This window comes from Tinamus guttatus, unplaced genomic scaffold (genome assembly GCF_059628265.1).
Source record: "Tinamus guttatus ecotype Peru unplaced genomic scaffold, ASM5962826v1 Tinamus_guttatus_pri_ptg000376l, whole genome shotgun sequence".
In the NCBI taxonomy this organism is placed as follows: Eukaryota; Metazoa; Chordata; class Aves; order Tinamiformes; family Tinamidae; genus Tinamus; species Tinamus guttatus.
The window spans coordinates 1,350,241-1,373,213 of NW_028288910.1; the positions used below are offsets into that span (position 1 = coordinate 1,350,241).

The 22,973-nt window shown below is 44.4% G+C and overlaps 1 protein-coding gene across 2 annotated transcripts in view; it reads left to right on the plus strand.

Moving 5' to 3' along the window:
- The window catches only part of PLCH1 (phospholipase C eta 1), a 36,783-nt gene extending 14,387 nt beyond the window's left edge, over window positions 1-22,396 (plus strand). The window contains exons 6-22 of one of the 2 annotated variants that reach the window (XM_088530492.1): window positions 1,406-1,609; window positions 2,088-2,208; window positions 3,573-3,744; window positions 6,187-6,294; window positions 6,944-7,105; window positions 8,510-8,581; window positions 10,631-10,725; window positions 11,488-11,588; window positions 12,471-12,650; window positions 12,741-12,848; window positions 13,307-13,431; window positions 13,848-13,932; window positions 14,656-14,802; window positions 15,195-15,274; window positions 16,886-16,945; window positions 17,409-17,769; window positions 20,373-22,396. In XM_088530492.1, coding sequence (XP_088386618.1) covers window positions 1,406-1,609; window positions 2,088-2,208; window positions 3,573-3,744; window positions 6,187-6,294; window positions 6,944-7,105; window positions 8,510-8,581; window positions 10,631-10,725; window positions 11,488-11,588; window positions 12,471-12,650; window positions 12,741-12,848; window positions 13,307-13,431; window positions 13,848-13,932; window positions 14,656-14,802; window positions 15,195-15,274; window positions 16,886-16,945; window positions 17,409-17,769; window positions 20,373-22,396 — 4,205 coding nt within the window. The remainder of the gene's footprint in view (window positions 1-1,405; window positions 1,610-2,087; window positions 2,209-3,572; window positions 3,745-6,186; window positions 6,295-6,943; window positions 7,106-8,509; window positions 8,582-10,630; window positions 10,726-11,487; window positions 11,589-12,470; window positions 12,651-12,740; window positions 12,849-13,306; window positions 13,432-13,847; window positions 13,933-14,655; window positions 14,803-15,194; window positions 15,275-16,885; window positions 16,946-17,408; window positions 17,770-20,372) is intronic. The other variant, XM_088530493.1, reaches the window with a different exon arrangement.
- Window positions 22,397-22,973: the final 577 nt, after the last annotated feature.

Genomic DNA, 22,973 nt, shown 5'->3' on the forward strand with positions numbered 1-22,973 from the left:
CCGAGGGAGGGTGTCGAGAGGACGGGGCCGGGCCCTGCTCAGCGACGGGACGAGAGGTCGTGGGCAAAACGTGGAACACGGCCAGGCCCAGCCCAACACGAGGAAAAGCCCCTTCCCTGCGCGGTGCCGGCGCTGGCCCGGGCTGCGCAGAGAGGCCGGGCAGGCTCCATCCTTGGGGACACTCACAGGCCGCGTGGGCAGGGACCTGAGCACCCTGCTCTGGGTGCCCTGCTGGAGCAGGGGGCTGGAATAGATGGTCTCCAGAGGTGCATCCCAACCTCAACCCTCTGTGATTTTGTAATGCTCATTTACAGTCAGAGAGTAGCACTGGGACAGAGCGTCAAAGCGTCTGAAGTAAATTCAGGACAAGGTCAGGAGGCAAGCTTGGCTCTTGGTTCTGTGCTGTGATCCACATAAGTTACCAGACCTCTCACCGTGTTCAGTAGGTGTGTGCCCTTTGCTGTGTTGTTGTTGTAGGGTTACCAGTCTGAGGGAGAAAAAGAAGGAACAGACAAAGGTGTTCTCCCATGCCCTGTGCTTTTGTATTTGTGTGAAGAGAATTCCTTTCCATCTCCTAGAATAATTACAAGAGAGGATATTTCCAGCCATAAAATTCTAACAGAGCCAACAAACCCTTCTCTGTTGGTGTGGGGATGGTTTTGTCTGAACCGTAGGAGGCAGCTCTAGCCCTCGAACCCGTGTGTGCACGCAGAGGGGTTCTGCAGGGTTCAGAGTTATGCATGCACTTCTCTCAGTGCTTCGTGGGAGTCTGAAGGAAACACCTGCTTTGAAAAGACATTATGTAGTCAGTACGCAGCTCTAAGGGTTTTTTTCAGCATTCTCATATAGCTCCTATTTATTACTTAGATTTTATGTTTATATTTGAATTCTTCTTTCTATATTTGCTATCCTTCGTTAGTTGATTTCTTACAAATCTCTTAGCTTGGTGCCATGTTTTGCAAATGCTTGTTGTTTTTTGGCAAGCATAAATGTGCTTTTCTAGATTGCATTCTCTTTTTTAATTTAAAACTTTCAAAATTGTCCGAAGGCAAAGGTTGGATCTTGGGAATATATTTTCTGGAATATGTTCTTCTCAAAGTTGCTGGGACTTCCATAGGTTTTAATAAGGATTATCTCTGCTGATGGGAATTGTAGATCATGTCTGTACATCTTCTTCAGAGCAACTTGCACGTGAAGTGGGCAGATCCCAGGCAGCAGTTAACACGCTGAAAATGAGAGATATAGGAAGGTAAATGTGATTCAAGATTAACGTGATGTAGTTCAACAGGTTTTGAGTCTTGAGTTAACAAGGATAAGCGTAAGCAGGAAAAAGTGCTAAGAGTGCAGGTTGCTCAACTATGAGACAGACCACACGTGTGGAAAAACTGATGCTCTTTGTTCCAAGGCTTCACCAACTTCATGCGCAGTCCTGCCTGCGACGTGTTTAATCCGCTGCACTGCGAGGTGCACCAGGACATGGACCAGCCCCTCTGTAACTACTTCATTGCCTCGTCCCACAACACGTACCTGACCGGGGACCAGCTGCTCTCGCAGTCGCGGGCCGAGATGTACGCGCGGGTGCTGCAGGACGGCTGTCGCTGCATCGAAGGTGACTTCCGTGTGGCTTGTGGGTCGGGGGGTCAATCGGGCTGCTCTGAAGACTTACGTTTGCCACCATGTTTGTGTCTTAATGCTGTTGTACTTTTGTTGTTAATTTTGGTGGTAAATTCTGTTTTCGACTAATCTAAGCAGGAAATTTTATATTGGGAATGACCTTCTTGGGAAAACTCCGAGGCAAACAGTAGATAGCTGTGAACTTTTGTTGTCTACTGCACCTTTGTGGTTTTACATCGCTGTTTAATATATGGGGAAAAAAACAGTTTTATGTTGCGCATCGTTTATTTAATATAAAAAGGAAAACATTATGTATGTTATTAAACTTGATGCAAGTTTGTAATGGGGTGTGTGAAACTTGCTGGCACCTGCGTGGTGCAATGATGTGCATGGGTTCTCCTGGCAAGCAAGGTGAGCAGAAATGCATGGGATCATGGGCATCTTTTAACATGTAGGACTTTTTCTCTTTTCAGTGGATTGCTGGGATGGTCCAGATGGAGAGCCAGTAGTGCACCACGGCTATACCCTTACTTCTAAAATATTCTTCCGTGATGTGGCAGAAACAATCAATAAATACGCCTTCGTCAAAAATGAGTAAGTGAAGAGCCAAGCGCTTCTCCCAATGCCCTTTCACAAAGGTTGGTCATTTTGAAGCTGGACCCTGTCTAGGTCCTATGTGGTAAATGTCACATGGAAATACAACATTAGAAAGTATATGCATTCCTTTAAATGCACTTAAAAAGTGCAAGGTTGATTATTTTCCCATTTATTGCCCATGAAATATTTATTATTCAACTGTGTAGGCTCCTTACCTTTCCCATCAATCAAGTCAGAAAGTTCAGCCCAAGTTAGAAAGGCTTTTCATGTGTTGTAAACTCAAGAAGATTTCTGTCTAATATAATCTCATTTCGTAATGTACATATATTGAAAAAATTCCTGCATCTTCTACTTAGGGAAAATTCTTTATTTCAGTAATAAAATAGAAAAACTGTCTCACATGTAGTATAGGAAATACAGAAGCTCAAGGGTAATTCTTTCTACTTTATCTTACTACTTTATAACAAAGATTATTATCAAAATCATGAGGGGCTTAAGTAATCTCAAAAATCATGCATGGATGTATAAAATTGAGTAGTCTAGAAAGGATACATGGAAAGTAGAAGAATCCAATTGAATAAAAGATTCTACAGTGGTGGGAGGAACCCAAGCTGGCAAATTTGGTGTCCTCAGGTAGAAACAGGAGCTGCTTCTTTGTTTGGTGTATTGCGAGTCTGGGGGGTTCCTTACAGTAGAATTCTGGGGCTGCTTAGGGTTTAGAAAAGGAAGCAACTAGATGTTATGTACAGATATAAGGCTTCTGACTGCAAATTCCCGGAGCCTGGGAGAGTATTCTGGAAGGTACTGCCAAATACTTCTCCTGATGTCCTTTTGTAAAGCTTGGTGGCATGACTCACTATAGCATGACTTCTTATGTCCTTAAATTTATTTATGTTGTGTTATTTATTAAGACAAAGGTAATTCATTTGTGCAACCACCATAAAATCTTTGGAAAAGAGGCAGGAGAGTTAGAAATTCCTTTGAATCTGTTGATTTCCAAATGCCTTTTTTCAGGAGCAGTTTGCTGGGCACTTGCAGCTTACACAGACTTTGTGTGTGGCTTGCAGACAAGTGCTGTAACTTCTTTTCAGCTGACTGAAACACGGCTTTGAAACTGCCTGTTTCAAACTCTCGATCCCTGCGCCCTAGTGGGATGGGATTGGAAAGAGAGGGCAGAATTACCAGCAAGGACCATCTAGTCCGTGAGAAATCCAGGATTTGGGAGTTCTGTGCACAAAGCCTCTCCTTCCAAAGCGAATTTGCTTTCCATCTCCTGAAAATGCAAAAGCAACCTATGGAAAATGGTGATGTGGCACGTTCATAAAGCACTGTTATGATATTATTGGGGGGGTTTGTTCTAGGTTTCCAGTGATACTGTCCATCGAAAATCACTGCAGTATTCAACAACAGAAGAAGATTGCTCAGTATTTAAAGGAGATATTTGGTGACAAACTGGACTTGTCATCTGTAATCACTGGAGACTCCAAACAGCTTCCTAGCCCTCAAAATTTGAAAGGCAAAATCCTCGTGAAGGTAACTTGCTCCTGGCATCGTGTTCAAAATGCACTAAAAGTCGGCATGTGGTGTTTATCCTGGTTCCTCTCCCTTTGGCTCTGGAGAGCCTGTCTGGCAGTAGCGTGAGGATCAGAACAGATGCAGAGTGAGTTAAAATTCCGAGCTTTTCACGGAGACTTTGGAAACGGATTTACTTGACAAGTGTCCCAAGATACTTCCATAAATGTTTTAACAGACAGGCAATATCAACACCAACATAAGGAAATTCATCCTGCTTATTAAGCATCTCATTTAATAGTCTCAAAGGCAGCTAGAGAGATGCTAATTTTTTAATGTTAGCATTTGATCATGAGGGAAGAGAAGTGATATAAAGTGCATCTTTATGAATAGGGTGCAATCTGACAGGTACCTGAACCATTATTGGTATATATTGATAAAGCACTGACAAAATTTGTCTCGTTTATGTTACTAGTGGGTATTTTTCCCCTATGGTTTGTGTCTCTATAGTATTTACGCGTTGTCCTGCAGCCTTTACTAGTCCTAAATATTTTGGAATAATATAAAGCTCTATCTGAAACGGCTTCCTGCGTTTTCTTGCATTTCGCGCCCGCCTCGCTGTCCGCAGCAGCTCAGGAGAGGAGGTGGTGGCTCCACGGTTCAGCAGCTGTTTGTGGCAGAGAAGAGCACTCGGAGGAGCAGCTCCCTAGTGCGCCGCGTGCACCATGAATAAGCTGAGCCTTGTGAATGTAAGCAGATAGTGCAGTTTCCGAAAGGAATTTCAAAGACCACGATGGATACAATAAGGAGGAAATGCTAGACAGGGCTTTGGGAAGATGATTAATACAGTTATCGCTTATTAGATTGTCTCTTTCTAATTTGCTTTGATGCATGAGGGCAATCACTTCACATAGAGCCCTGAAAATACCGTTGCTTCCTCTACCCTCGTTATCAACCTGTCTCTAAAGATTCATAACTTAGGTTTGAATTTACTCTGGATACATTTCAGTAATTGCTAATTGATCTATCTTGCCTGTATTGTTTTTCCAGAAGTTGCCAGAATAACCTCTGTTTGGCACTGTTTGGTTGCTGGGAACTAGTCGTGGAATTAAAGTACTTCCTTTCTAAAGAGCTAAATAAGACCATAATAGTAATGAATTAGCAACTGCTTCTGGATGGCTGTATTTTTACATGAGCATGCAGCATCAAAATAGGCTTTATTTATTTATCAATTTATTATTTATTTTTTATTTATTTATCAGCCATTATGTTGATGGCTACATGCAGTGAGGTATTTGTCTGCATTTTCCTTTCCCACAACAAAGTCTCTTTTTCCTTTTTCTTTCAAGTACACCATAGCAATGCTACAAGTGAGCCTGAAACACCTGGGAGTTAACTTGAAAGAAAAACATTTAGACTCAATGGCTTGCTCCAGAAATGGGAGCATGAGCGTTGTTTTATTTACTTTTGTTTTCTGAACTAGCTTACAAAGCTGTTTTTAGTAGCAGTAATAAACTCCTCCTAGGCTTTGTTAGTGCAGTTATCCCAGCAGTTAGGTTTTGCTGTAGAAATGGGCCCTGGCATCCTGTACCTAAGCTCGGGGGCCCTCCCACCTCTACAAACACAGAAAAGCAGCATCCTTAGGAGGTTCCCTCGTTCACCTCTCTGCTCACACGCTCGTGTGGTCTGAAAGCTCCTGTCGCTGCCCCTCTGGGAAGGGCAGCGTTCAAAGGGTTCGGTTCAAACGCTCTGATTCTCACCGGTGTTCACAGAGTTTAGAGAGCAGAAGAGCAGTGAAGGCTGTTGCTCTGAGCTTGCTTTTCTGTTGTTATGTGATAACTGAGCAAAAAGCTGGAACTATGTAAGACAACATGGGATCTGTGGATGTGTTTTGTCATTTTACAAGTCTAGTTTGGGTCAGCAGCTTTCACAGGTGTGCTTGCTTACAGACAGTGTGTCCATTTAACAGAATGGCACGGGTATTAATTGTACCTCTGTAGTGATTAAATTGCCAGTTGCATATAATGGTGCTTGGCACATTTTTAAAAGAAATTCCGAATTGCACATAATGCAAATGGCCACAGTTGCATTGGTTTCTTTCCTCTGAAAGCTTACCCAGTAATTTAGAACTGTTAAACTTGAAAAAAGTCCTTCATTCTTCTCTTTGCATTGCTTAGGAGTCAGTTTGGCAATGAGAGTATCACAGCTGGCAACTTCCTAGCAAAAAAAGCTCATAGGAGACATTATCATTTTGTGCTAATCTGGTTCCTTGAGCCAGTTTGCTTTCGGCTCTGAAAGTAAATCCTAAACTCTCTTTACACTATGCCATGAAATATGAAAGGCTTTCTGCCCTTTATTTAAATAAGGAATATTTGGGGGATGTGCTGCCTTAGGCATTGCCCCAAATAACACTGACCACGTGTGTATTTATTTTCCTCGTTCTTGCTCTTTCCTTGTTTTCAGGGCAAAAAGCTGCCATACAGTCTTGGAGAAGATGCTGAGGAAGGAGAGGTTTCGGATGAGGATAGCGCTGATGAAATCGAAGATGACTGCAAGTTGAAGCTCTGCTATGTATGGGCATACACACACTTCCCAGAACTGTAACAGCTGCCATTTCTTACATGCGTATTCCATAATCCCACTTAGAGCTCTTAGCAGACTAAATTCTTCAGTCAGGTGCTTACGATACGGAAGTAATATCACTCAATATTTAGATACAGATGAAGTTGTTCGGGAACCTCCATCTTTATTTTGTCCTAAAGAACACACAATTAACAACAGATTTAAGTATTTGCTACTAACAAATGTTGGTGCTGGCACTATAAGCGTGCTGGACTCTTTCAGGTATGAACATGTAGTACTGAAGATTACACACTGGTTAACTATACAGATTCTAGACAAAAAATATGAAAGGAGACACAGAGATGAAGAAAATCTCTTTTTTTAATCTCGTTTAATTCCTCTGTTACTTTTTTTTTTATCTGTCACCACAAACTGTTTTCTGTTCTTTTTTATTCTTAACTCTTGTTTATTTTTCTGCAGTTAGTTTTATCAATGCTTTCTTTGCTATCAACTGAAAGCAGTGCACAATGCTAATACACATTACCCAGCAGTACTTTTCCCCATTCAGAAGGCAGTCGTACCTGCCTTCTGCATTCAAAATTTTGATCTAGGGCAAAATGATTCTAAATTTCTAACTGGATTTCTTAATGCCTTTCAGAGTAATGGTGCAATTGAGCACCAGGTGGAATCTTTTATAAGGACGAAACTCGAATCTCTGCTAAAAGAATCCCAAATCAGGGACAAAGAAGATCCTGACAGTTTCACTGTGAGAGCACTTCTAAAGGCAACACATGAAGGTTTAAATGTTAACCTGAAACAGGTACGCGGGTTTCCTTCCCATTGCTCTGTTGAATGTTAGACAACACAAAGTGCATTGCAGATTTATCAAATGAGAAAGCAAATGGTTTATGAAGAACTTCCCAAATTGTTTTCATTTTTTTTAAACATGAGCTTGAGATTATTTAAGAAATACCTGCTGAGAGGATTTGAGCAGTTAGAGGTGAAGAGTATGGAGGCGGAAAGTTTATTTCCTTGTAAACCTTAAAGGTTTTGAATTCAAAAAATGCAGATATTGCAAGTGACTGTCCCAAAGGGCTGCAGGGGCTGCGGGGGACCGTGCCCGTGCCAGGGGGACCCTGCAGGAATGCAGGGGTTGTGCCAATGCACAGGACACGCAGCACGTCCTGCAGCGCAGGCTGCTCTCCAGCCTCGGCTCAGATGGAGAATGAAGATGTCCCTGCTGGCCACAAGCTCCCCTAGCTGCCCCCCAGGCAGCCCAGACACTTTTGGAACTTGTAGGAAATGGAAACTGTGTTTAAAAATTAAGTTGTGAGGAGATAATAAAAACCTCACATGAAATTGTCAGTCGTTAGGCTTCATGTCAGTCGTGATTGCTGTTGTTGCTGTCAGATATTCCCTCTTATCTGAGAGACAAGTGCTTCATCTTCTCAGCTTTTCCTCTACAGTTCTCTACAAAGACTTTCAACTTGAGCTAGGAATAAATGTTTGAATAGGAGGCACAGGGATTCTTGGCTTTCCAGGGCCTGAGGGAAGCATCCCAGGTCCTTGCTGTGGTAACCAGATGGGAGCTCCGAGGCTGCGTACTGCTGCATTCCGGGTTCACCCGCACGCTGGGGGTTTTGTCAGCACCTCTGGGTCTTTATTCTGCTCCGTGGAAGATGAAGGGCTGAGCTTTTCTGACAGGCAGGGCTGGACGGGGCCAGGGACCGTGCAGCTGGTGTCCCAGGGCAGGGACTGGCTGCCTCGCTGCGCTCCCCACGTGTCTGTCTGGGATTGTTTCCCTCTCTTTCTTTTGCAGTTGCCTTTATGTGCACAGTCACATGTTTGGGGGTGGCTTTATTGATGTTTGGTAGGTTTTTCTACATGGGTGGTTATTGTGTTGAATATTAATGTTTTTAACATTTTTTTTCTTACTGCTGGAAGATTGTTATGCTATCAAGTGTGGAAAGCAATTAGAAAAGTCTTGTAATGAATTTGGGGTTTAAAATTGTGTTCAAAGGGCAGTATGTTGTATTTGGACTTCAATTCACTTTTACCTTTATTTTCCTGTATAATTAACAGTGCCATGATGGTGAGTCAGGCTGTCATACCGGAATGCATATTAGGTTGGAAATAGGCCTTTTAAAGACTACACCAGAAAGAGAATTTTGCTAAGGTGGATACCTCATAGTTACACTGTTTATTGCCCTTTTTCTCTGCGCAGAACCTGGATTCAAAAGAAGGTGGAAAAAAGTCTCACGGTCGATCGTTAATGGGCAACTTTGGTAAACACAAAGTAAGTAAAAAAAAAAAAAAAAACCCACTGTTTTATGTTTCACGACATTCTAACCACAGAGCATGTTTTATTTTTGGAGTGTGACGTGGTGCTGCAGGTGGGCAGTGAGGAAGGGCTGCCGGTATTTGCTGTTCAATCCCATCCACGTATTTATTGTCCCTTAGAAGAAGGGTGGGTCAGCAAGGAGAGCCCTTTAAGGATGGTTATGCAGACCCACCAAACCTCACCTGGCCAGAAAGGTCGTGTTCACTAACCACAGGCAGTTGCTGACTGCCTGATTAAACTTGCAGCACTCGGACACACGGACAAGTACCTTGACATAATCCTGTTTTCCAAAGACTTCTGTCCAGGCAGCTGTCAGCGTTTGGTGCATTTGGGGCCCAGTTTTGCCCCAGTTCGTGCTGTAGGCAGCACCCTGCCCTCTGAATGTCTTTGTTTGTGTTCTGAGCTGCTGTAATTGGGCAGTGGAGCTGGGTGCCACACTTGGTGCTCTGTGGAAGCGCTTACTCTTCTGGTCTCCTCATGGCTTTGCCTTCCTAGTTGTGTCCTTGCCTCGCTGCCAAGCAGCTTGTCCACTCCACTGCCTCTTTGCTGCGGTGGCTCTGCTGACCCAAGCAAGAGCTAATGTAATTTAAATGAGTATGGAGTTTTGCATTGCAGCTGTGCCAGCTGGATGGTAACAGCCATCCGAAGGGACAGCACGCCTATGTTCCTTCTCATTCCCATATCCTGACAAATAGGTTCCTGTCATCTGCCTCCCTTATTCCCACTTGTCTTACAGGTTGGCTCTGGGGATTGTGCAGCCCCATGTGAGCTGCCACAGCTAAAAGCTTCCTTCCTCCCAGAGCAGAGAGCAAGTAAATAAACGAACTGGGAGGCTGATCATGGAAAAGGTCTGAGAGACAGGGCTGCAGCCTCCCTCACAGGGAGGGAGAGGGGGAAGGTGCCGTCCGCAGCCTGTGTTCCTCCTCAGAGCCATCCACGAGGGAAGCTGCAGCCACGTGCACTACGGAGCTGAAACTCTGCAGGGCAGTTTAAGGAAAAATGGCTATTACAGAATACATTACAGAATTTAATCTGCCCGCCTGCTCGTCTGCTCTGGAGCCAGCTAGGAGCCACCAAAATTTCTGTAAGGCAATGGTACCAAGAGCCATAGCTGTGCTTGCATTAGAAGCTTACATCAGTTTGAAGTGATTATATTTCTTTCAGGGGCTTTAGCCAAACGCACATGTTCATGACCCCTGATTTTCAGGAAACAAAAAGGTGAACAATAAGCTGGAAAGCGTGCCGATAACTTAATTATTTCAACAAATTATTCTAATTGGATATAGGCAATGAAAAGACCCATTGATTTCATCTCTCTGTTGAAAAAAAGGCAGAGCATTTCTTTTTTTTTTCCTTTTTCCCTTTCTTCCTTTTTCCCCCCCTTTTCCCTTTCCCAATTCCTGCAGGTTCACTGAACAAATTTTCTGCAATCCAGACCTTCAGATTCCCAACACTGAACAATACATGTGATTGCCAGAATAGTCAACTCTTATTTCAGCACTGAACACAGCAAATTAGACTATAAACTAAATTATAAAATAAATTATGTGCATCACTGGTGTATCACAGCAGGAGATATGAAATCTGTGCTCAATTATTATCTGGCCATATGAGCAGAAGAACAAGGAGTTCTCAATTATACTACCTCTTGATGAGAAGGGAATTAAAGAAACTCTTTGAACTACAGTTACAGTGTTACAAAACAGTAATGTTGAAATATGAGATGTATCAAAGAATAGCTGCTTATGGAAAAGGAGGTGCTTTTAAAATTTTAATCTTTTTAATGTAGCTAATAGCTTCACTGTATGCTGTAATAAATTAGAATAATTTGATTGCTCATGTGTGTGGCTCAGAGCACAATGGAAAAAAAATTAAAGATGCTGGAGAATTCTGTCCAGAGAGTGTTTTGAGCGTTGTGAAGGCAGCCCTGTGCTGCAGCACACAGCCCTGCCACCCTCCAGGAGCCCCGTGCACTGACAGAGCTCTCTGCTTCTCCCCTAACAGAGAGCTGTGAAGGCAAGATCCAAATCCCAAAGTACGTCTGACGATGAGGAAAGCCAGCAAAATCCTTCAGGAAAGGAAACAGGACAGCTTCACAGGTGCGCTATGGAACGTGATGGCCTCACAGCTCCATTCGAACTGGGAGCACGTTGCTCCTGTGGATGGTGCTGCTGCTTTGTCAATGCTTCAGGGAAGCCTGTTCTAAAGAGCAGTTGCTGATGACACCACCCTTGAGGTGTATTTTGAGGTGTATTTTGCTGTTATTGCAGTACCCCAGTATTTTGGTTCTGTAGGATCTCGCAGATTGCAGATAGCAATTAATCCTCAGCTGAGAGGAAATGCACTGGTAATACTTTTCTAATGGAATAATGCCAGGTTACATTTTATATGTGGTAAATAGTGCTCAGAGAAAACTGTTTAGGCTAAATAAGAGTGCATCACAGCCCAACCAGCTTTATTACATCCGAGAATGCTGTAAAGAATCAAAAAAGCACCAGCGAGAATGCGTCTGTTGTCACTAAAATGTTCCTTTTTCAAATGCAGCTCAAAGCTGTCTGCTTTGTTTTGGTCTGGGAGAGCCATGATGCTGCTATTTCATTATATTTTTAATAAAAAATCTTATGCCTGTGGATGTGTGGATTGAGGTACAAGGGTAACAGTCATCTCAGATTGCTCAGAATTCTCTGTAGAGAGTTTTACTCAATGAGGTTCCCCGTTTATTAGACTTGCTTTTCAGTCGGAGTTGTATAGCTGTTTATTTCCTTAATGGTGAAAAGAATAGAAAAGGGAATGAAGGAAATGAATTATGCTCCAAGTATTGAAACCTTCTGCCTTTGTTTTATATCATAATTGTTGCACAGCAGACTGGCTCGTCGGAGGAAAACTGTGAAGCTGTGCCGAGCGCTGTCTGACCTGGTAGTGTATACCAACTCCGTGGCAGCCCAGGACATCGTGGATGATGGTAAGGCTGCTGGTGGAGAGTTCTGTCTTTCCTGTTTGGTTACATGTTCTGACAGGAAACATGGTTGTGCTTTGAAGTTTTTTTGCCTTTTTGGCAAAAACCTCTGACTACTACCTCTCCCCTTTAGCTAACTATGGAGAAAAGAATAAAGCACCACCTTTTATTTCCCAAGAAATACCCTTTCTCTGAATTTCTCCTGATACTCATGTCTTAGCAGCAGTTTTAAAATTGAGGCTTTTTCAGGAGTGTTTTTTTCCTGGTTTAACAGTTTTAAGGGATGCGTAATCATGTTTTAACATAACTAACTGTTATTTAAAACTGATAATCCAGTAGGTTTGAATTGTAATAGATGCGGTCCCAGCTCAGAATATTTCAAGTAGTTCTGCTGAACATGTTAAAGAGGCAAAATGGAAACTGAGAGAGTTGCAGAGGAATTTGATGGAAAGGTTGCCAAAAATACGTGAACAAGCTGTAAGAAATTCTGCTACTGCACTGGAACTAAAATCTGCCAGGGACTAAAGGCAGAAATAGAGAAGGGTGAAAGTACTGTGGAGAAACTGAATGCAATAAATCCCAGGAGAATTATGATCTCGTAGAGTTTCAGAAATGGCTATAGCAACTAGCATGAGCTCTTGCTCAGTTTTCCTATTAAGTCTGAAAACTTAAGGATAGAGCAGAGGAGGATCCTGGGAGGGAAAGCTTTGCTCACACATCGTACAGGGTTTCCATGTGAGAAGCTAATCCATCAGTGTAAATTTGGATGAATTCTTTTCAAATCAATTAATGTTCTCCTTGATTGATCCCCATATAGCTGAGGTCTGAGTGCAGGTCTTCATCCCCTGGGATTGCTTTTTAACTTTGCTCATTTAACAATATATACAGGAACAACAGGGAATGTGCTATCATTCAGTGAAACAAGAGCCCACCAAGCAGTGCAGCAGAAAGCGGAACAGTTTATGCTTTACAACCAGAAGCAGCTTACAAGGGTGTATCCATCTGCATACCGGATTGACTCCAGCAATTTCAATCCTATACCATACTGGAATGCTGGCTGCCAGTTAGGTAGGTGCTGCACGAGTGTCATTTGTCCCTTTCCTTCTGCAAAGTTGCTGTTATCTTTGTCAGCAATGCCTGAATCTTCTTGTTCAACAGTGGCGCTGAACTACCAGTCCGAAGGACGCATGATGCAAATAAATGAAGCAAAATTTAGGGTCAACGGCAACTGCGGTTACGTCCTCAAACCTCAGCAGATGTGCAAAGGTAATGTCCAGCGAAGGTCATGGCCCACAGTGCATTTGTCACTGTAAGTGTCAAGGTGAAAATGTCTTCGTGATAAGTTGCCACTGACTTCACGTGTCAGAATAAACATCCTTCCATTTGTTTGAGAATTTGGGATCTGATTGTGTCCCTATATCTGTAAGTAATCTTTGTGATGAGACCACAAAGCACATTACAGCAGTGTTGCTAATCTTGTCCTAATCTTGTAAAACTCACCTGCTGTATGGATCCTTACTCTCTTGTAATCATATGAGCAAGGGCTGCTCAGCTCAGAAATGGTTGTAAGAAACAAGAACGGAATTGAACAGTTCATTAATAAAGTCCTCTGTAGTCTAATTCGCTCCCCTATGTCTGGATGTATCTTTGTTTTGTAGATCTTTTGTAGATCTGTTCTGTGTATATTTTTCTTCCCTTTTTTCTCATTCCTTGTTAATTTTTAGGTACCTTCAACCCCTACTCTGCTGATCCACTTCCTGCCAGTCCTAAAAAGCAGCTCATTCTGAAAATCATCAGTGGGCAGCAATTACCTAAGCCTCCCGACTCGATGTTAGGAGACAGAGGAGAGGTAAAATGGTGTGATCCCAACAGGTGCTTCCGTGAGAAGTCCTGGAGCGATATGACATTGTGTGACTAGAACTTTCTCCTCATTTAAATACACCAATAATTTGTCAAGATTTGAAACATATTGTCAAGTATTTGGTCATTAAGTACTACATTTTCTGATGAAGGCTGTATCCTTCACATGATGTTTAGGAATTAATTTCTTGTTTCTTAGTGAGAGGGAAGGGGGGAATTACTCATTGCTGAGCATCCATCGTACCAACCTACAGTCAATAAGGCCACTTCATGTGATTGTGCTGCTTGAAAAGTATGTGATAAGCAAAGGATTTTTGAATGTAAATGACTTTTCTGCACTTGCATTTCATTAAAAATTGACCTTCATTTGTATCACTAGATTGTTTTTAATTTTTTTTCTAATAGATAATAGATCCCTTTGTCGAGGTGGAAATTATTGGTTTACCTGTTGACTGCTGTAAAGATCAGACAAGGGTGGTTGACGACAATGGTAAGATAATCTAGCTGACTTTCTCCTCTTAGAGTAAAGTATGAAGTCATTACAAATTAATCTGCTTTATTACTTTCTCAACTGCAAATCTTATTAACCCATGAGACCAAATAATTGGCTTTCTGCTTTTGAGGTAGAGTTTCTGGTGTAGAGAGAAAGAAGTGAGAGGTGAAAGAAGAGAACTGCTCACCGCAGTGTCTTTCTTCATAGCTGTCCTTTATGCAGAAGTTGCAAGTATTTCTGAATATGAAATACCTGTATAATATCAAGTGAAATGAAAAGAGACGCTGCAGTTTGTCTGCCATACCAGCCTTGGTGGAAGCGAGATGAAAAAGACCCGAGGTGAACAGCCTGGTCTAGCAGGGGCTGTCGGTTCTCACGGCAGCTGCGGTACCGCCGGGGACGATGAGAACCTCTTCATTTTGGTCTATCTTTAGTCTGCCATAATTCTACAAAGCAGCAGCTGGCCTTGCTATCCCTGCCAGCTCCCCAGCCAGAAGCATTTTGTTTATAAAGGCTGTCTAGGAAATACACGTAATTAAAAATGAGAGTTTATTGTGGAGGTTGAGAGATGCTAAGTCTAGATGAGTGGTAGCCAGTGAGTATTGGGTTTATTTGGTTTGGTTTGTTTGGTTGCTTTATGTTTCTCTTGCCATGCATCATGCAAACTGAGGCTAATGGTGCTGTGGCTGCGTCTCAGAATTTCTGTTGTTTGTTGCCCAGGGTTTAATCCTGTGTGGGAGGAAACGCTCACCTTTACCATCCACATGCCTGAAATAGCTTTGGTTCGATTTCTTGTTTGGGACCACGACCCTATCGGGCGGGACTTCGTTGGACAGAGAACTTTGGCCTTCAGCAGCCTTGTGCCTGGTTAGTGCTGCTTGTTTTCCTTGACTCTGAGATCCGGCTGGAGTCAGATGCTTTGGAGTTTGAAGTGCAGGACTAGCCATGCAAACAGGATATTGCCTCTCTGAGACTGCGTGTGTGAGCTCGGATGTTTCACCTGGGGTCTCTGGGGGGAGCCCTGTCTCTTATTTCAAGCAGATCTGGGTGTACTTGCAGAAATCTCAGCTTTCATCTTATTTGCAACTTGGATGCAATTTATACTGGGGGGCTTGGAAAGCCTGTCAAGATGGAAGATAGTAGCTTTTATTAAAAACAGCAGATATTGCCGTATATATCATGCTTTTTTAATAGTCCTTGCCAGTTGTCCATACAATGAATACTGCTGGTTAACTGTAGTTGTTTCTTTATTTTGCTAGGTTATCGTCATGTGTATTTAGACGGGCAGACAGAAGCATCCATATTTGTTCACATAACCATTAATGAGATCTATGGAAAGGTAGGTACCCCTAGGAAGGTACATCCTTTACCTTTTTTTGTGTTAGTATTCTGGCAGACATGGATTAAAATGCCCCACAGAACCTCAGTGCCCTTTTGAGGTGTTTCTAAGTGACTCTTGCCGTCTAGGTGTGTGCTGTTTTGTAGACTGGGTCAGCAGTGTCTAACTTCCTCTGGCACTAATTAGAACTAAAGTGGAAACAAATTATTCAGAGCATGCAACAGTGTAAAGATGTCAAGTCTTATTCCCTATTGCCCTGAACTCGATGGCTCTGTTGACACTGTTCCCTGTATAGCAGACACGTGTCTGCCGTGCTCGGGGAAGCCAACCGCTCCTCCCGCGGAGCGCGAGCGGGACGTGTGTCCAGGAGCACATTGGTGTCTCTGAGACTCTGGGATCGCAGGGCAGACCCGTCTGTGTGCTCAGGAAGCAGAGCTGGTAAAATATGGGCTGGTTTTTTGTTTTTCTTGACAGGCAATCAGCTTCAAAGCATAACACTCCCCTGTACTAGTTTTAGCATGCGTATTTATCAATCTACTTGCTGATGCCACCTAATACTCATCCCACATCTAGTTGAAGTGCCCTCTTATAGGCTTAATTTTTAATTAATTTTACTTCAGAAGTAACGGTTCAGAGCTGTAACAGCACCAGGACCTGGTACTTGACAAGTTATTTTTAACTGGTAATCTCTCTGAAATCCCTCAGGCTGTAGTATGTATAATGTTGCTGCTATTCTGCAAGACTATTGATTTTAAAACTTTTCTATAAAATTTTACAACGAAAACACAGTGCCTTTTCCCCTGTCTTTCTGTTTTAACTACTTTCATGAAAGTTTACAAGAGGTCAAAAAGCTAACCAGCACAGATATGTTAATCCAGTTCAACAGCCTGATAAAATAAAATGGACCTTTGCAGTGATTTTTTTTTTAAATAACGTTTTTTTTGTTTTTTTTTGTTTTTTTGTTTTTTTTTTTAAGAGCAGAGGTGAAGGAAATGGTTAGTCTCAGTCTTTCTCCATTCTGAGAGCTGATACAGAGAAAGTCTTGTTAAAATTAGCCCTGGCCACCAGCTTTTTGTCTGCTCTGCATCCATGTTAAAAGTACATCCATGTACTGTAAAAGTACATACTACATCCATGTTAAAAATAAACAGCATGGAATACATTTGCAATATATGTGATGTGTGAAATCTCGTGCCATTTTGGTGATAGTCTCTAAGGAGGCCTGTTTGGCTGTTGCTCTTTCCTCACGTGCTCTTCAAAGAGGAAATCTAGTCAGGAAAGCCGAGCAGCTTCATATTAAAGATGAGTGATGATGATAGCAGAAAATCAAAAAAGATCTGATCTCTTCTGTATAATTGAGTCCATTGATCTAATGGGGAGCTATCTGACCGTGTTTCCAAGGTATAAAAGAGGCTGAATGTACTTTTGCATCCTTGTAGCTGAAGATTGCAGGTCAAATTTCTTTGAGAGAGGCTAATGCAAGACCAGTAAACAGTTGTAAGTGGTTTTGCTCTACAGGGTTATGTTTACAACTGATGTTCTGTTACCTTGTTGCTTGTATCACAGTCTTGAAAACATCAGCCAAACATATTTGCATTTTTTCCCTTTCAGTGGAGCCCTTTAATCCTCAATCCCAGTTACACAATATTGCACTTTCTAGGAGCCACAAAGGTAGCCCTCCTTCGCATGCGCTTTGCACTTGCCAGGCACAGAGCTGCAAACGGTTCCTGATTGCATGGCCTGTAACTACCAAGCTACATCATTTTCATGCGGACTGAAGCATTTGGATATTGCTTTGATGAAGCCCCTGCATAAAATTCCAAGTTAATGTGTCCCTGTCACTGCAGTGCACTTCCTGCAGTCTTGTCATCTCTGATTAGGAGACTTCCAGGAAACCTCCCTTGCAATGGTGGCAGGCTGCCATCCTAATGAGGAGAAAAGACATGCATGAATTCATGGAGGCCTGTGCTGATAGCTCCTTGGTCAGAGCACATGTGAATTGCTTGGTGTGACTTTTTGCTTTGCTGCGTTTTAATTTTGTCGTCATCATTCATTAACAGCGGCAGCCCTTTTCATTGCCTTCTTTATGTAACAGTCTGAACTCACCTGACACTAGTTATTCTTGTCCTTTCAGAACAAGCAGCTGATAGGGCTCAGAGGGCTGTTTAACAAGACCCCCAAGCACAGCTCTGCCGAGAGCGCCGGGCACTATGTGCGGAAGAGATCCCTGGGCGATCGCATCCTCCGGCGCACGGCCAGCGCGCCGGCCAAAGGCAGGAAGAAAAGTAAGATGGGGGGCGTGGAAGGCATCGAAATTAAAGACAGCGCCTCCGAGCCCGCCGACCTGCGGGACGGAGACGGAGTGGTGAGGCGGACGGCGCGGAGCGTGCAGGCACGGCCTGCTTCCATGCCCGTGGACAAGTATCTGCTCGTAGGACTGCCGTGCGCAGAGGGGGAAGCTGTGCAAGATGCCGCAGGAAAAGAAAATGCATCTGGTAAAATTGCTTTTTGTTTAACTAATTGAAATAGTCTGTTAAAAAGCTTGGTTGTGCAGCCCTTACGCGCAGGTTGTTGCTGGGCAAAATGTTGTGCTTTAGAATGTAGTATTTTATCAGTTTGCATGCATTTCTAGGTCACCTCAAACTGGTTGCCTAAAGAGTTGGGAAATAATAATAATAATAATTTGGGAAAGTGCTCTTAATAGGACGTTTGTCAAGCTGCTTTTTGTGTTCTAAGAGCAACGTCCAGCCCCGCTGCCCGGTTTGCTGCGTTCCTCGGCGCGGTCGTGCCCTCCGGCCCAAGGGGAAGGCCAGCGCGCAGCGGGTGCCGCGGGGCAGCCCCTGCAAGCAGAGGCAAAAGGAGGTCACACTCTGGATCTAGCAGTCTTGACTTCGTCCTGTTAAAGTAATCAGATTAAATAACCTTGACTATACGAAAAGCGTGTGTTAGGAAACAGTCTGAGTCTTGTATTGTTTATACACAAAACAATTTACTACTAAAAATAACATTTTTTTTTTCTAGTTTCTAGCTTCTAAGTTCTCTAGCAGCAGTAGTCTGGGTTTGGAAATCCAATACTTTGCAGCCATTCCTGTGACTGTAGCACAGCTGCATTGTGTTGCCATGACCTGCCTAATGTACTGAGCATTTAAAAGGTCTGGGAGCTGTGATGTGGTGGCTGCAGCTGCGTGGGCCTCGCTAGTGCCCTGGGGGCGGGTTGGACCTGCTTGGCCTTTGGCCATCCCTATCGTTGGTGCTCGTGCTTTGCGGAGCAGTGTGTTCCAGCAGCCCGGGATCCCGCCCGGCTCTGACGGAACGGCGTTTCCCGAGGCCCTCCCGTTGGGACACGTCCTCGGGACAGGCCGGGGAGCACAGGGAGAGCCTGGGAGCTGGGGGGCAGTGCCGCCCTCTTCCAGGGCTCTCAGCTGCTGGAATCCAAGAGCTCCCGTGCGTGCTGGCGCCAGGGGGTCGTGCTGCCGAGCGCGGCCGCGCCGGCCGGCGGAGCCGAGCGCCCGGACAGCGCTGCTGAGGAGAAACAAAGCCAGCAGAATTGAACATTCCCTATTCCCACCACCCTGCAGCGGAAGTACAGGCAGGAACAAGGTTATTCCTAGTAATGGAAGCTAACTGCAAAAATGAAGCTGGGGCAGCTCAGCTGTTCTTAGCTACGGATGTAATCATTTCTGATGGATTTTTCCTAGAGATACTGTATAGGAATGCAGGAAATTCACTTTGAGGAAATTTCTGCCCCTTTTTTTGAAGGTCGCAAGTATTCACTGGTAGTGGAAAACCTTCACAAAAAACCCCTTAGGCACAAAGAAGTCAGAAGTGAAGATGATGTTGTTCCTGAGGTCTCTGCTGGCCCCAGGAGACCTTCTCACAGCACAGCCTTGTGCTATATGGGAATGAGCTGGGATATTTTCAGGGAGTAAATTAAGCCCAAATATTTGAGAGTGCGAGGAGACTCCTCGTCTAGGGAGGAACGAGTCAGAAGGCACGTTGTGCATGGCAGGGTGCAGTGAAAAGGGACGAGGGTGGCTGTCCACCAAAGACCTTTGTGCAAAGGCTGAGTTTGTCTAATGTGTTAATTAATTAGAATTGCACCATGTGGGACATGAGCCTTCTGTTTCCTGTTCTCGATGGAAAGGAATCTGCAAAGAAACTTGTTGCTGTTCCATGCTCACATGGGAGCTGTGTAAATGCCCTGTAGCTGCACTGGAAAACTTGAACTTTTTCCATAATCTGGAAATCGGCCCGGCATGCCGTGTTCATTAAAAACAGCCCTTCCTGTACCAGGGGGTTCTCTTGCACTGCTCGTGAGGGAGAAGGGCTTCTCTTTTTCCTTTCCAGGGTCCCTGAATCCTAGTGACAGTTAGAAACAGTCTCTCCTGTCAAATTTACCTCTTTGGTCCTTAATTAAAAAGGTACCAAAGTGATGAGTGAGTTGTGGACCTAGGAGTTCGTATATAAAGAGAAGTAACATGAGATATATAAGGAGAATTAATATGATTTGGAGGAGAAAATGTATCTAATGTATATTTTTCATGGAATTCAAAATTTTGTTCTCATATGAATGCACTATGTTGGTAGAAGTTAAAAAGTTCACTCTCTAGACTGCAGCAATTCAGAATAGCTGTATGCAGTGACTGTACGGCGGGGTCCATCTACTTGATGCTTCTTGTCAGAGCTCTTTTAAGCATGCGTCTTGTGTCAGTGTTCTGCTTTTTAACAGAGCTCTTTTGTTCTGTCTTTATTGCCATGCTTCTTTATAGTACAAATCTGAATAGGAGCACACCCGAAGGTAATACCACATGCGTACTGTGATCTGGTACCTCATTAACATTGTTTGCAACAAATATTACATCATGTGCTCGATGTAATAGGCATTCAAAGGAAGCTTCAGTGAAGCGCCCGCAGCTGTATTTTCCCATTTATTCATCCACTCAAATGATTTGTATTAAACCTGCACAACCCCATAATTAAGTTCTGTCACAACTGTACCTAATTTTGCATTCTCCATTTGTCTGTCTAAGGACAAAATGCTTGTTAATAAACACCACAAAATATTGCGTGCAACTAATATGTTTCTTATCTAATTTAGCCAACAGTGATGCTACAACTGAGAAGGAAGCAAACTTAAAAGACTCTGGTTTTACCTATTCTGAGAAAAATGCAACTGCTTCAAATCTGGCATCTGCCTTGAAAAGGGAGAATCCCCAGATGGAAGGTAAAGCTGACTCTTCTCTACTACCATCCCTGCAGGAAAAACACGTAGTTTTTGCAGATGGGATATCTGAAACAAATCACCTCACAGGGCACCAGGAAGCTCCTCTTTCTGGTGAAACCGCCCCTCTAAGATGGGACTGCGGTGTTGAACTTGTCACAGGAAAAACACAAGGCAAAAATTGTGAGGATGGGAGGGAGGATGACACAAAATTACCTGAAGAAGAGAAAGTAACACTGGTGGGAACTTCCTTCTCTCAAAAAGTAGGAGATACGGAAAATCACAAATATGACATTCTCCAGAAAAGCACCGTAGCAACCTTTTCATTGACAGATATTTCTTCTGCAGTCTGCTCTGCTGTTCCTGCTTTACACTCCACCTCAGCACTGCAGGACAGTGACATTTCTCGTCTTATAGATGAAGTTTCTTTAATTAACGCGAGTGAGGTGGACAGCTCTGTCTCAGCACTGATCGGGCAGGTTGATGTCACAGGCGACCAAACTAATCTCACCGTGGTCTCCAGTCTGCACGGAACCAGCAACCAGAGCCCGAGTGTGGTGGCTGCACAGCCGCATGTGAACACTCCGTGTAGGAGCAGCCTGGCTGCCAGGAGATCCCCTCTTTTCTCAACTCCGGATACCGCTGTGTTCTCCAGCCCGGAGACTACCGAGTATCCCATGCACACGATTATCCATGAGGCATCTCTTGCACCAGCTTCGGAATGTAACACCCACAGTGAATTAGTTTGCACAGAAAGGCTAGGCAGCATAGGAAATAACTTGCCGTATTCTGCTTGTACTAAACCTCTCTCTTTGCTAAATGCAAATCCCAAAACAAAGTGTGGCACAAGTTGGGAAACCCTGGAATCTGCCGGTTCTTTTGCTTCCGATAGCCTGGTCTTTGAGGACACGCTCGTTGACCCTCCCGCTTGTGAAAACTCAGAAAGCAGCAGCCTCGTAGAAGTAGACGGGGATTCTCAAGATCTGCTGGTAACGGCGTGCGAATACAGAAGAGAAGACATGAGCCAGATGGCTTCTCCTTTGAAACTAAGGCAGAAGCAGGAGCCAAGCCACGGTGGCGAGAGGTGCTCTGGCTGTAACACAACTGTTGAGGAGCTCTGTGCTGCTGCCCTGGATTGCTCGAATCACTTCAGGACTGCGAGGTGTCAGTTCCCCTTCCCAACGTATGGAAACGCTGCCTTTTTACATGGTTATCGTCAGACTTCAGACACACAGAAAGATGAATCGTGTACGTCCCGGGGGTCCCAGCTTCATGGACACGCGCCTGGACCAAAGAGCACTTTGCCCTTCAGGCCTCCTGCAGCCGTCAGACAGACTAGCCCTTGCAAATCCAAGAGTCTGGGTGACTTGACGTCTGAGGATATTTCCTGCAATTTCGAAAGTAAGTATCAGTACATAAGCAGAAGCTTTATCACGTCTGGCATGAGAGACAAGAAACTTGCTGCCATGAAGAACATGAGACCACATTCTACAGACGCTCTGACAGAGCAGCTGCGGAAATTGGTATCCCTGGACCAGGACGAGAGCTGTCCTGCACTGTATCCCGGGCAGGTCGAGGACGACTGCCCCAAGGCGCTGGTCAGGAAGCTGTCGTCCCGCAGCCAGAGCCGCGTGCGGAACATAGCCAGCCGTGCCAAGGAGAGGCAGGAGGCCAGCAGGCACCGGCTGCCCCCCGCGGGCAGCGTGGCCGGCGTGGTGCTGCGCAGCAAGGCCCCGGCGCCGCCGCGCACGCCGCTCCGCCACTCCACGGGCTCCTACATCGGCGGCTGCCTGGGCGCGCTGCCCGAGGGCGCCTGCGCCGCGCTGCGCCCCGGCGCCGCCGACGCGCTCCGGCTGCAGCCCGGCGAGCAGCCCGAGATATACTTCCTGCTGAGACTGTAGATTGTATAAATGCACACCTTGATGTTTACACGCTGTTTCGTGAAATGAAGGATTTTTAGCAAAAATTACCGTCTTGAGAATTTAAGTTATTTAGAAATACTATTTTACGCAAGTGATTTGATCATGATTCAGTGTGCCCTACCCTGTTAAAGCTTATGTAAATAGAAACGATGCTCCATTCTTATGTCTGCATTACTTTAATCTAGAAATTGTAAAGTGAACCGGTCCAGAGATTGTTTGCATGCAGTAAACACTTGTAGCATTTTGTGACTGTACCGCAGGTTGTTTCAACAGTCAAGCACTCCTGTGTGCAAGGGCAGAACGTTGCAGTGAATGCAGGAGGATTCCCCTGTTTTCTCCAAGTCCCACCGTTTGGAGAACCATTTTCAGTGATCACTTTTGAACGTTGTCTTGCAAATTCTGCCGAGGGCAGGGGACGTCCTGCTAAGGGCAGGGCTTCCAGCTCCGGGGAGCTCCATGGAGCTGGGCCGCGGGGAGGACTCGCTGCCCACAGGCTTCTCGGGCTGACAGCCCTCGTTGGTGTAACCGTCACCAGTCTGACCTGTACCAGGTGTCG